The sequence below is a fragment of the Pecten maximus genome, chromosome 7, assembly GCF_902652985.1.
Source record: "Pecten maximus chromosome 7, xPecMax1.1, whole genome shotgun sequence".
Classification (NCBI taxonomy): Eukaryota; Metazoa; Mollusca; class Bivalvia; order Pectinida; family Pectinidae; genus Pecten; species Pecten maximus.
The window spans coordinates 11,575,987-11,588,603 of NC_047021.1; the positions used below are offsets into that span (position 1 = coordinate 11,575,987).

The window sequence follows — 12,617 nt, forward strand, 5'->3', positions numbered from 1 at the left end:
CATTCTTGTTTTATCATTTAAATCCCTTGAAATGTGCAATTAATTTTCAGTGCCCCTCGCCTATTAAAGGAGTTATTTCCCTTTGTTGAAGTTCCGTGACATCAGTGGACAGATTAACATTACTTTGTAGTGTCCCAGTTGAAGATTTTTAAATATTTCTTCACATATACCCACATCATATCTCTTGTGAGAGTATGGATTTGTTACCAAAACCCTTGATACTTCTCTATATTATTGTAAAAAAACATTATGCAAATTAAATTATTGCTTGTTTAGGATTTTGCAAAAAATTTCCATATTAGTCACACATATGGAGAACACAATTGGCTGAGACCTGTAGACAGGAAATTACTACCAGAAATGGAAGGATATAGTTTTATGTTTGTATTGTTCCTTTTTGTATCTGATCACCCAGACATTACTTTGGAATTATAGACAGTTACACCCCTTTCAGATACCTAGACAATTCGGTGAATTATGGGACCCCACTGGATGTGAAATTATGTGCTGAGAATATACAGATGATCAATTTGTAATCAATAAGGTGAACACATACCCTAAGTATGAGGTTCTATTAACAAGTAGTGTAGGAGATGGAGCGCAGACAAGCTAGAGGAAAGACCGATGGCAGATGCATACCATGACATAAGCTCACTTGTCCTTCAGCTTTTTAGCCAACCATCATCAGATAGTAGGCTATTCAAATCGCCTTTCATCCGTGGTCTGTCCATCCCTCCATAAACAACTCTTGTTATCGCAATTTCTCAAATTTCATTTGTAAATTGCCCTAGGCCCCTAGTTATGCATATTGCATTTTGGGACCGATGGGGAAAACAACATGGCCGACAAGCGGCCATCTTGGGATTTCGACAACTGAAATTTATTTTTAATATTTCTCAGAATGTCCTTAAAGGGATCTTTTTCATCTTTCATATGTAAGTTCCCTTGGTCTGTAGATGTAATTCAATTTGGATATAGACACACAGATTTTGGACATACTAACAAATATACTATAATTTTAAAATAATTAAACAGGGGTCACAGTGTTCGAGTGGTTAAGATGTCCTGACACTTTATCACTAGCCCTCCACCTCTGGTTTGGAGTTCGAAACCTACGTGGGGCAGTTACCAGGTACTGACCGTAGGCCGGTGGTTTTCTCCGGCTGTTAATAGGAAATTAAACAAAATAAACCAAACCAAAACTATAGACTTTGCATTTTGGGATCCATCGGAAAGTACCATGGCTCTAAAATAGGTGGCCATCTTGGATTTTGACAATTGAAGTTTGGTCATGTAATTATATATGTGTTATTGGTAGATAAAGGCTGGGGCTAACTTTTTCCAATTGGAGGTTTTAAGGTCAGAGGTCAAACAAAAAGGTTGCTCTGGGGTCAAATGTCATAAATTTTTATTATTTACTTCTTTTTTTTTTCAAAATTGTTTCATAGATCCATGCAGTATGCCATTCCAATGATTCTGATGTGTTTAGTTTTTCGGTTACATTTGCTGTTAACATGATACACCATTTAGAATTCACATTGCACAAGTTTTCTTCCAACTCCTTTGTTGATATGATGCCGGCTTGATTCAAAACCTGAATTTGGATGTTCTGAAATAGTTTTTACATTTGGAAATATTAAGCATTTAGGTATTTTGTGCTAAGTATATAAAAAGCCTGTCAAATTGTCCATGACAATTTCTAGTTGAAGTCTGTTTTTGCTATATCTCAGAAAGTCCGAAGGGATCTTTCTCATATTTACATTTTGGGACAGATCAGAAAACAACATGGCCGACACGCTGCCATCTTGGATTTTGACAATTGCAGGTTGCAATCGTGTTATAGGCCTATAAAGTTATTAAATGTTTTGAAGGAAGAGTGAAAGAAGGAAAAAGAAAAGACCAGTCTTTCATTTGACTGATAAGAATCATTCCATGGTGGGTGCCAAGATCCCTTTGGGATATCTTTTTTCTTTTTGTTGCAAGAGATAAGCTTGTACTGATAATCCATTGAATTTCAATATTTATATAAACATCAAGGAAACATTATTCAAAGCAATGATTACAATGAAAACTACCCTGATGATGAACAACCATTTTGTATAACCGATTACAGGGACAGCAAGAGGCCCAGAGAGCCTGTATCGCTTGCCTAGATATTTCACCAAATATTACAAATATTAACATTTGAATTATAAGACAGCACCTTTCCAGTTATGGATCTAAAAGTGATGTAATCGATACAAACAAATACATTGCTTAGTTTTAAAACAGTCGTACAGTCAAATTGATATAAATTGACCAATTTTGGCCCTGCCAGCCTATGGGCGGTCAGCACCACCATTTGCAGAGAAGAAGTAATTTATTAGCTCGCCTGCCCAAAGGGCAAGTGAGCTTATGCCGTGGTGTGGCATCTGTCCTCCGTCTGGCCCATCTGGCCCCAGGGGGAGGGGGCACAGCCACCATTTATGCAAAATCTGTTCCCCTTCCCCAAGGATGTTTCTGATCTAATATGGTTGAAATCTATTCAGGACTTTTTGAAAAGTAGCGATTTGAAGCAAATGTTGACGGATGTTGGCCAGGTGATCTTATAATGAAATATTGAAAAGGACATAAAAGCAAAACTCAGAAAATTTTGTTGTATCTTATATTTTTGATCTGCTGATAACTGTTGAATGCACAAGACATATATATATATATAGGTAGTACTATGTACAATATAAATCCACATTATGACAACAGTGAGTATTGACACCAAAGCAGACAAAATCATTTTTTCATTTGTTTTTCTATATAATAAGTCATTCCAATGAAATGTGATGAAGACAGAGATACTTTTTCATGTTTATCAAAGTATCCATGCAATCAGCCCAATTAGACAAGAATTAAACCAGAATTGATAAGATAACACTCGTTAGGCGTTATCATGTAACGTACAACACAGCACTGCATAGCTGACACACTATAGAGAATGCCGTAATTAACTTTCTTCCTTTCCACAATGAAAAAGCATAACAGAATTTGCATTCAAAATCCAAAAAGAATACGGTGTTCTACATCCATTGGTCTATAATTTCTAGTGTTTACTTGAACATATCAACATAACAATGACTTATAGATTGATTTAATATTGAAATATTCGTTTTTATGATGACATTAACTCAGCGGCACCCAGTTGGCTTACTTTGGATCACTTTCCAATTATGAATAAGTACCCATATAATTGTACATCCCTCAATAATGTTTTAACCAATGTAATTCTGTAATTTTTCCCAGCTCTACCTGATGTAGTGGGATCATAAAATAACTAGTCTACACCAACATATTTGAAGCACCAGTGATATTATTAAAGTTGTTTTAAATGCACACAGGCAAAAACTTCATATAATTTGTTAATAAAAATAAACCTGGAGACAATTATCATTTTTTAAGATGTTTTTTGAACAGCGACCATAAATGAAATATGTAAACCCTCAACACATACCGGAATGCATTGATAAAAAGAGCTCTGTCTAAATTTTAAGGTATTTTGAATATTAAACATGAAGGCATATGTACTTCAATTGGTAGGTATTTTGGATATGTCTGCTTTTATATCGACTTCAAATTCTTGAAAGAACTAAAACAAGCACAACTTCTACAATATAATTAAACAGCATTTGTACACTGTACTGGACATGGTAACAGTATGTTTACATAAATATGCAAAATTTACTTTTATCTATAACTGTGTTTAAGAAACGAAGTGTACTAATTATATATAAACTAGGTATACTATCACATAAATATCTACATGTCAAACGTTCCTGCATACTTACAAATGAATGAAATGTCATGATAGTTGTGTACTCTCACACTAAAAATTTACAAAACGCAATCCACATCATTAGGCCAAACAAGAAACGACTAATAACGTAACATGATAAATAAACGAGAAAATGAGATTTATATTGCTGGGGAAAAAATGTTTAAAAAAATGTTTCCCCTTCATATATATCCCAATTTTTTCGCAACTGAAACATAAAGGAAACATATAACTGTTTGGCCTCGTGTAGTGGAGACTAGCCATCTCATACAAAAACACACATGATTTTAAATACACTGTCAGACAGTTGAAAGATACAACTTTGAATATACAATATTGTATAAACCATTAATCATTAAATCTAATACATAATTGACACGTATACCAGCTTTAAGCAAAGTTTAATGATAAATAGACATCTGACATAAATTAAAATTTTGTCATGATCAATGTTCAAAAAACAAGAGGCCTGAGGGGCATGCATCACTCTCCTGTATATTTCAATGATCATTGAAAAAAAAAAATCCCCTATGTTGCCTTGCCCCCGGAGGGGGGGCAGAAGTTCACAGACCAGGTGAGCTAAAAACTGTTACGAAACACTTAGTTAAATGTTTAGTCTACTTGAGAACTTTATATTAAATATATCACAACATACTCATTGTCTTGTGTTAGTTTGAAATATTAAGGATTTTCACAGCAATTTCCAAATGCCCATTATTAACAATTACAGCTATAGGGAACAACAAACTTTCACAAATACCTTTTTTTCAATCTCTCCATCATAACATTTCCACAAAAACAAATGGCATTGCATATCTCATTACAAACTACATATATCAATTTCCTAATGGAAGGCATTAACTATATACGATGTTTAACAGTTTCAAATATGTGGGATCGCAAATCGGAAATCTAGCCCAATCCCTGCCTTCCTATATTTCAAATCTGTAAAATGGACCGATTTCCATTTGAAAAAAAAGTCCTTTTTCCTCTATATTTTTATTGCCTTCTCTGGCAATGCATAAACTGTGGATGATAAGACATGTTTAAAATGCTATAGATATCCCATTTCAGTATATAAATACTCACAATATTTTTCTTTGTTTCCCAATTATTTTTAACCCTATCTATTTTCCAATACACGATAAATCTTTGTACTACTGTTCATTTTCTAAAAAGTATGGCATTTTTCTGAGAAAAGGGCAGCTGGAGCTCATATTGCACGATCAGGGGAGGTAATGTTACACATCAGTAATTCCCCCCTTTAACATTTCAGCTAACCTCTTTATACATTTGTTCAAATCAATATATATATAAAATCTATTTGTCAAAAGTACAGTACTTTTGAATCAATTTAATCTGGAAAACTATTTCACTGAAACATTTAATTTTACACTTTTTTTTTCACCTTACAACCATCATGTCAAAATTGTTGGGCGTAACAACATGTCAATCATTCACACTTATAAACAATGGAAATGACAGCAGAGATCACAACACCCACCATACACAAGATCAGTTTATATTAGCAAAATTATATTATTTTACAAAAGCAACTTCACTTTAAACGATTCATAAAATTTGAATCCCATACTTGAGTTTTGTCTTTCACCACTTCCATTAAATATGCACACATTACTCTTTAACATATTGTCAATACCTTTAAATGTATTGGTGGAATGATAAATCATGAAAAAAAATATCCTAGAAATGTTCTACAACGCTTCTTTCTTTCCATCACATGTACACCTCGCACTGGTCATCGACATAGTCAAACTTTAACAGTAAAACAACTGTGTATTTTGATGCAGATTTCATTTCTTTTAGTTTTTATACTGACCATAATTAAATTTCCTCTGGAGCAATTTCCAAACATGTTATTTTAATGCAACTTTAAAAATTCAATCCAAATACAAAGGCAATCAATTACACTTGTGTAGTAGGATAGTTTATATACCTGTGTCAAATAACTTATAGTTTTTAATATCTAATTCATTACTTTACAAGAGATCCCAGAGGGATCTTGGCGCCCACCATTGAATGATCTTCATAGGTTCCATGTCAGATTGATCTTTTCTCTACTTTTCCCTTCTTCTAAGTCTTACTAATCCTAATCTGTGTAAATACAGAAACAGCCCTCTATAGCTAGTACTTTTCAAACAAGGGGAAACTATATATAAAATTTAAGATTTAGCGATAATGGCTGTCTGTCGACCATGTTTTTGGATTGGTCCCAATATGCAAAACTAGGCACTGAGGGGAACCTACATATGAAATTTGAGAAAGATCCCTTGAGTGCTTTCTGAGAAATAGCGATAACAAACTTCAATTGTCAATATCCAAGATGGCTACCTATCAGCCATGTTGTTTTCTGATTGGTCTCAAAATGCAATATGCATAACAAGGCACTGAGGGGAACGTATGTATGAAATTTGAGAAAGATCCCTTCAGTACTTTCTGAGAAATAGCGATAACAAACTTCAATTGTCAATATCCAAGATGGCTACCTATCAGCCATGTTGTTTTCTGATTGGTCTCAAAATGCAATATGCATAACAAGGCACTGAGGGGAACGTATGTATGAAATTTGAGAAAGATCCCTTCATTACTTTCTGAGAAATAGCGATAACAAACTTCAATTGTCAAAATCCAAGATGGCTGCCTGTCGGCCATGTTGTTATCCGATTGGTCTCAAAATGCAATATGCATAACTAGGCAACAAGAGGAACCTACGTATGAAATTTGAGAAAGATCCCTTGAGTGCTTTCTGAGAAATAGCGATAACAAACTTCAATTGTCAATATCCAAGATGGCTACCTATCAGCTATGTTGTTTTCTGATTGGTCTCAAAATGCAATATGCATAACAAGGCACTGAGGGGAACCTACATATGAAATTTGAGAAAGATCCCTTGAGTGCTTTCTGAGAAATAGCGATAACAAACTTCAATTGTCAATATCCAAGATGGCTACCTATCAGCCATGTTGTTTTCTGATTGGTCTCAAAATGCAATATGCATAACAAGGCACTGAGGGGAACGTATGTATGAAATTTGAGAAAGATCCCTTCATTACTTTCTGAGAAATAGCGATAACAAACTTTAATTGTCAAAATCCAAGATGGCTGCCTGTCGGCCATGTTGTTTTCCGATTGGTCTCAAAATGCAATATGCATAACTAGGCACCAAGAGGAACCTACATATGAAATTTGAGAAAGATCCCTTCAGTACTTTCTGAGAAATAGCGATAACAAACTTCAATTGTCAAAATCCAGATGGCTGTCCTGTCGGCCATGTTGTTTTTCCGATTGGTCTCAAAATGCAATATGCATAACTAAGCACCAAGGGGAACCTACAATATGAAATTTGAGAAAGATCCCTTCAGCACTTTCTGAGAAATAGCGATAACAAACTTCAATTGTCAAAATCCAAGATGGCTGCCTGTCGGCCATGTTGTTTTCCGATTGGTCTCAAAATGCAATATGCATAACTAGGCACCAAGGGGAACCTACATATGAAATTTGAGAAAGATCCCTTCAGCACTTTCTGAGAAATAGCGATAACAAACTTCAATTGTCAAAATCCAAGATGGCTGCCTGTCGGCCATGTTGTTTTCCGATTGGTCTCAAAATGCAATATGCATAACTAGGCACCAAGGGGAACCTACATATGAAATTTGAGAAAGATCCCTTCAGTACTTTCTGAGGATTAGCGATAACAAGAATTGTTTACGGACGGACGGACGGACGGACGGACGGAGGGACGGACGGACGGACGGAGGGACGGACGGACGACGGACCACGGACGTAGGGCGATTTGAATAGCCCACCATCTGATGATGGTGGGCTAAAAATGTATGTGGACTACAGTCCTATATAAAGGGTTGTATTTTTGGTAAAAGTTATCAAAAATGTCCCATTATTAGAGTTGTTTTTCCTGAAAATAATGTAATTATCACTGGTCATTGCCTTAGTTAAATTCTTTTTGTATGTAAACAATGTCTTATATTTTACCTCTGAATACACAATTTACCTCTACTCCATTTTCATTGAATTACAATTATAATTTGCATCTAAATTCATACATACATTGCTTCAAAATTCACAGGCTTTCACTAAATAAACCAATACTATGTCCTGAAATTTCAGACAACTCTCCTCTTCAGTCTTTCTCAAACTTCATAGTTGCATTGCTATGGACGTTCATATAAACGCCTCTAAAATCTCCATCCGTCTTTCTAAATAAAGTCCATCAAGTCTTTGGCACACACTAGTCTCTATCGTCCTGATTTAGAATGCTGAATTAACCACTGTAATGTTATATCTAGAAAAAGAGATTTTATCAACATAATATTTACTGAATTAACCACTGTAACGTTTTATCTGGAAAAAGAGATTTTATCAACATAATATTTACTGAATTAACCACTGTAATGTTATATCTGGAAAAAGAGATTTTATCAACATAATATTTACTGAATTAACCACTGTAATGTTTTATCTGGAAAAAGAGATTTTATCAACATAATATTTACTGAATTAACAACTGTAATGTTTTATCTGGAAAAAGAGATTTTATCAACATAATATTTACTTAATAAAAACTAAGTCATGCAATGACCCAACATCAATGTTAACGTCACAATATTTTTTATAGTTTCAATTCTAGTCAAGCAGGATGAACAGCAGTTATCAGATTAGTTGAAACTCTAGCTACCAGTATTAACTATTTGGATATGACTTCCAGTGAAGCAAAACACAATGTTTGTTTTGTGTATTCAGACATTCCCTAAATTTCACTGTCAACTATTTGAGGACCTACTTCAAATCATACGAAATGAATTTCTTAGTGAAGTGAAACTCATTATTACTCAACAGAAATACATTCTTCCTGTCCTGCAAGCTTGATGGCTTACATTGTAATGTATGGATATAATATCTCATTGATTCAGGAATTAAAACAAATCATTTGCCTATCTACCTAGTGATCCTTCTTTTCCCCTGGCACATGTTTAATACCTGAAATATGATACACCTTTTTGCCTAAAAATATCCTTCATTTAGTCATGAAAATGAACTGTGTTCATTAAGTGAATTATCATTGTATAAATATTTTGAATATCAGAATGACAGTCAGTACTTAAAATCAAAATAACTCAATTATAATACCTTTATCATATTTGAAAAAAAAAATTCTTAAGCACAAGATCTTTACAGCCTTAATCATCAAGAATCCTGAATCAGTGTATACACCATAATATATATATGTCAACATGATATATAGAACAAAATTCTGGCAAAATATACATACCAATATTTTCTTTTTCTTTACATGATATTGAATAACAACAGATCTCCCTGTCTTGAATTGCAGACAAGTTCCTGAAAACAAATGTAATATTTATTGACAGATTATTTGGAGGGTTCAATAAAGCAAAACAAGTTGACAGCATGACATATTTTATTCACAGATTGAAAATCCAAAGAAATTTCATTTAAAAAAATTAACCTTTACCATTTAATATTATTAGAAAACTTAAAATAAAAGAAGTAAAATAATTGGTTTTTAAAGAAATTTCAAGCCATCAAATATAAAAAAAAAAAGAGGAAAATCATTAAGGATGTATAAGAATTAGATCTAAGGGTTTTACAAATTTCGTACTTACATCCTTTCTATAAGCTCCTTTTCATCTAGGGCACCAGACAGATCCCTTTTGTTACCTAGAACTAGAACAGGAATGCCCTGAAGCTGTGGTTTGTCTAGTAAGTGATGTAGTTCATTCCTAGAGGGCTCAATCTTGTCTTGGTCAGCTGCGTCTACCATGTATCTGGTAAGAAAAAATTATGGTTTCATGAAAATTGATCTCTCTTCGTCCAATACCCTTTTGAAATGATTGTGGACCATAACAATACAAAACTTTGCAACTAATTATGGTTTTTATTTTAACTTATATAATTAAAGAATAAGTTACATTTAACTGACTTTCTTTTACTAGAGTAAGTCACTGCACTTACACGATAGCGTTCACTCCTCTGCAGTATCTTTCCCACATTGTTCTGAAACGTGGTTGGCCACCAATATCCCATAGCTGATGAGGAATAAAAAAAAATTTGTGCATTTCAAACTTTAAAAGACAATTTAGCAAATTACAGTCTTCTTCTGGATTTGAAACTACATGTATATGTGCTAAGCTGAACCCATGCCCCAAGTATAACATTAAAGAGACAAGAAGTGTTCAGAAAGAGTCTGAACAAACATTTTTCTGTGATGTAGGCCAAAATGTTATGATGTACCGATAAGTGATCATCTTTTGGTACAAGACACACCATGCCCAATACCTATATATATAGAGATCTAGAGTCATAAGTATAAATGCAGGAAGTAGACTCTGGACATGACAAAGTGCAGTAGGTCAGACACAATGCAAAGCTATAGTCCCTTCAGTTCCCAAAATTATTATATTACTCATAATCATAAGTACTAAATACAGAATTAGAATCCCGCTAATGATTAAATCATCATAAATTAAGGGCAGTTTTTGATTTCCATAAATAGTGAAACAATCAATAGTTCAACACAGCTATATGTGATTGTTAAATCTATAAACTTACCATTAATTAATTGAATCCAGGCATTAACATTCACAATGTATATTGTAGGTGGGTATCATTAAACCTTTAGTAATTAAGTAATAGCTATATATAGTCATTCTTTAGCTTTTGACAAACTAATACCTTAAAATGTCATATTTTAGCTGCTATTTCTTGCTGACTTATTCAGTAATTTATCATTCATAAATTGTGAACCGACATCCTGTCCAGCCAAATCTGGTCAAAACAGCTAGTATTTTTTAAGTCAATTGTCATATACAACGTACCATGGTAGTCCAAAAACAGAAAAGACCTATAAAGGGGTAGCAGCAATGCTTGTTCTAGCAAGGAATTAAGACTTTGTAATTAACTAGTACTTTTTACAAGCTTGACAATTTTTCATTGACAAATATCCTGAATGTGACATGGAATTATATATACTCTTTTCTGATTAATACCTTGATTGTAACATTGCCCTTGGTGATCTTCCTCATATTAAAGCCTACTGTTGGGATCATATCTTCACTAAACTGGCCTGACTGAAAAAGAAAGCATACTTAAATTAATATTTCTGTTAACATTTAATAAAAACTAGGATTTACAGTAGTTCGATCTTGTTATTCATATATATCTATACCATATAATTAACTTGGCAATGTCAGGGCTGGAGCTCTAAGTGCCAAAGTTGCTAAGAAACCAAAATCATATATATATAAAGTAAAACTAAGTAAATAGTGTCCTTGTGATGGATATACATAAATATGTACACATGAAGAAGAATTAACCAATCGGTAGCATAATAAATGTGTTGTATTATTAAAGACCTCATGCAAACTCTGTGAAAATCTGATTCTATACATTTTTGGATATCTATAACATGAAGTCTACACATCCAAGATGTATACATATGCATACACTGATATGTATACTGACACAATACAGATTTTCTTTTAATTTTCCAAGTCTGGCACCTTATCATGATGGAAGATTAATTATATTGTGCATGACATATATAGCGCCTACCTTACATTTATGAATAAATGAGATATTCGATTCACTTACACCAACACAACCCTTTAGTCCCAAATTGATGACCTATTCCATAGATCTATATATAGACCCTTGCATTACGCTGAGCAAAATTTCGTTTTCATATTGTGCGCTCTGGTCCTACAACAGACATATAGTGTCAGGGCCAGGGGAGATTTGGGCTACAGTATAGTACATACTACTAGTATTCCCAACAACGTGTGCTTACTTCAGTCAATAGCAGCAGTACAGTGCACCACACTAGAGGGCTTCAAGGCACACATACCACACTCAGTCCTGGAACCCGTTATAAACAAACACTAGGTCAAATAAATTTGTTTAAACTAAAAAATAAAATAAAAACTCTCTATCTCTTTTTTAATTAGCGCCCCTGCACCCAACATAATCGTCATTGTTGACGGAGTAGAGTTATTATGAGAAGAAGAATATAGCCTAGTACAGTCCAGTGCAGCACATGCAATTGCGGAATCAACATTCTGTTTTTAACGTCGTCGAGTTATTTGACATGGAACGGTCAATTAAAATCCATGCATTGTTGATCAGCTGTTCTATCATGTGATGACAATGATGGATGCTGGCGTGTTTGGGTTAGTCTCAACCAACAAGGCTAGTCAAGTAATCAACTAATTTATTGCACACAAATCATACTTTCGTGTGTAAATGTATTTCAATCTGTGCTGTACTGTTGTTTATTTGGCCAGATACAATCGTTACTTCGGATTGTAGAACTAGGCTAACAACTGCAGACTAAAACAAGGAGGTGGAACATTTTGACAACTGTCAAACACTCACCGCTATAACATTAACAAATGTTGTTTTCCCAGAATATTGTAGTCCTACCAAAGTAAGCTCCATCTCTTCTTTCCAGAACAGGCTTTTAAACCAGTCTAGAATTCTGTGGAAAAACGCGAACATCTTTGTGTATTTTCTCCCTGTCCCTGTCGTCTTCCTTATTTTCTATGAGGACATACAGACAGACATATAATCACATGATGTGATATCATCGTTCAAGGTATATAAATATTGCTAATTGTATTGATTAAAAACAAACGAACAGAACAAAAATAGAATACCCAAAATCGAATAAATATTAAACATAGAAACAAAACAAAGATATTTTGACAATCACTAAAAATAATATGTTGACTTTATTATTTCTAAAGGTAATGTAAGAGAC

General features: G+C 33.9%; 1 protein-coding gene across 2 annotated transcripts; it reads right to left on the bottom strand.

Annotated features, from left to right (window-relative positions):
* Positions 1-7,653: 7,653 nt before the first annotated feature.
* On the bottom strand, positions 7,654-12,435 carry LOC117331604 (ADP-ribosylation factor-like protein 8A). Of its 2 annotated transcripts, none has more exons than XM_033890410.1 (6): positions 12,233-12,435; positions 10,849-10,929; positions 9,815-9,888; positions 9,466-9,627; positions 9,111-9,181; positions 7,654-8,123 (listed from the first exon to the last, which is right to left on the bottom strand). In XM_033890410.1, the coding sequence occupies exons 1-6, from the start codon at positions 12,353-12,355 to the stop codon at positions 8,077-8,079; spliced, it is 558 nt and encodes a 185-aa protein (XP_033746301.1). In that variant the 5' UTR covers positions 12,356-12,435; the 3' UTR covers positions 7,654-8,076. The 2 variants fall into 2 exon arrangements, with proteins under 2 accessions (XP_033746301.1, XP_033746302.1); XM_033890411.1 differs by lacking the exon at positions 7,654-8,123 and adding an exon at positions 8,198-8,241 and having other exon boundaries at positions 12,233-12,409.
* Between the last annotated feature and the right edge of the window lie 182 nt (positions 12,436-12,617).

What these genes read in the sequence shown, in the direction of transcription:
- LOC117331604 (XM_033890410.1), bottom strand. Translation starts at nt 12,355, where the DNA reads ATGTTCGCGTTTTTCCACAGAATTCTAGACTGGTTTAAAAGCCTGTTC. An exon ending in AGAGGAGTGAACGCTATCGT is followed by an intron (nt 9,628 to 9,814) that starts GTAAGTGCAGTG and finishes TTTTCTTACCAG; the next exon opens with ATACATGGTAGACGCAGCTG. An exon ending in TAAAGAAAAAGAAAATATTG is followed by an intron (nt 8,124 to 9,110) that starts GTATGTATATTT and finishes CTCTTTTTCTAG; the next exon opens with ATATAACATTACAGTGGTTA.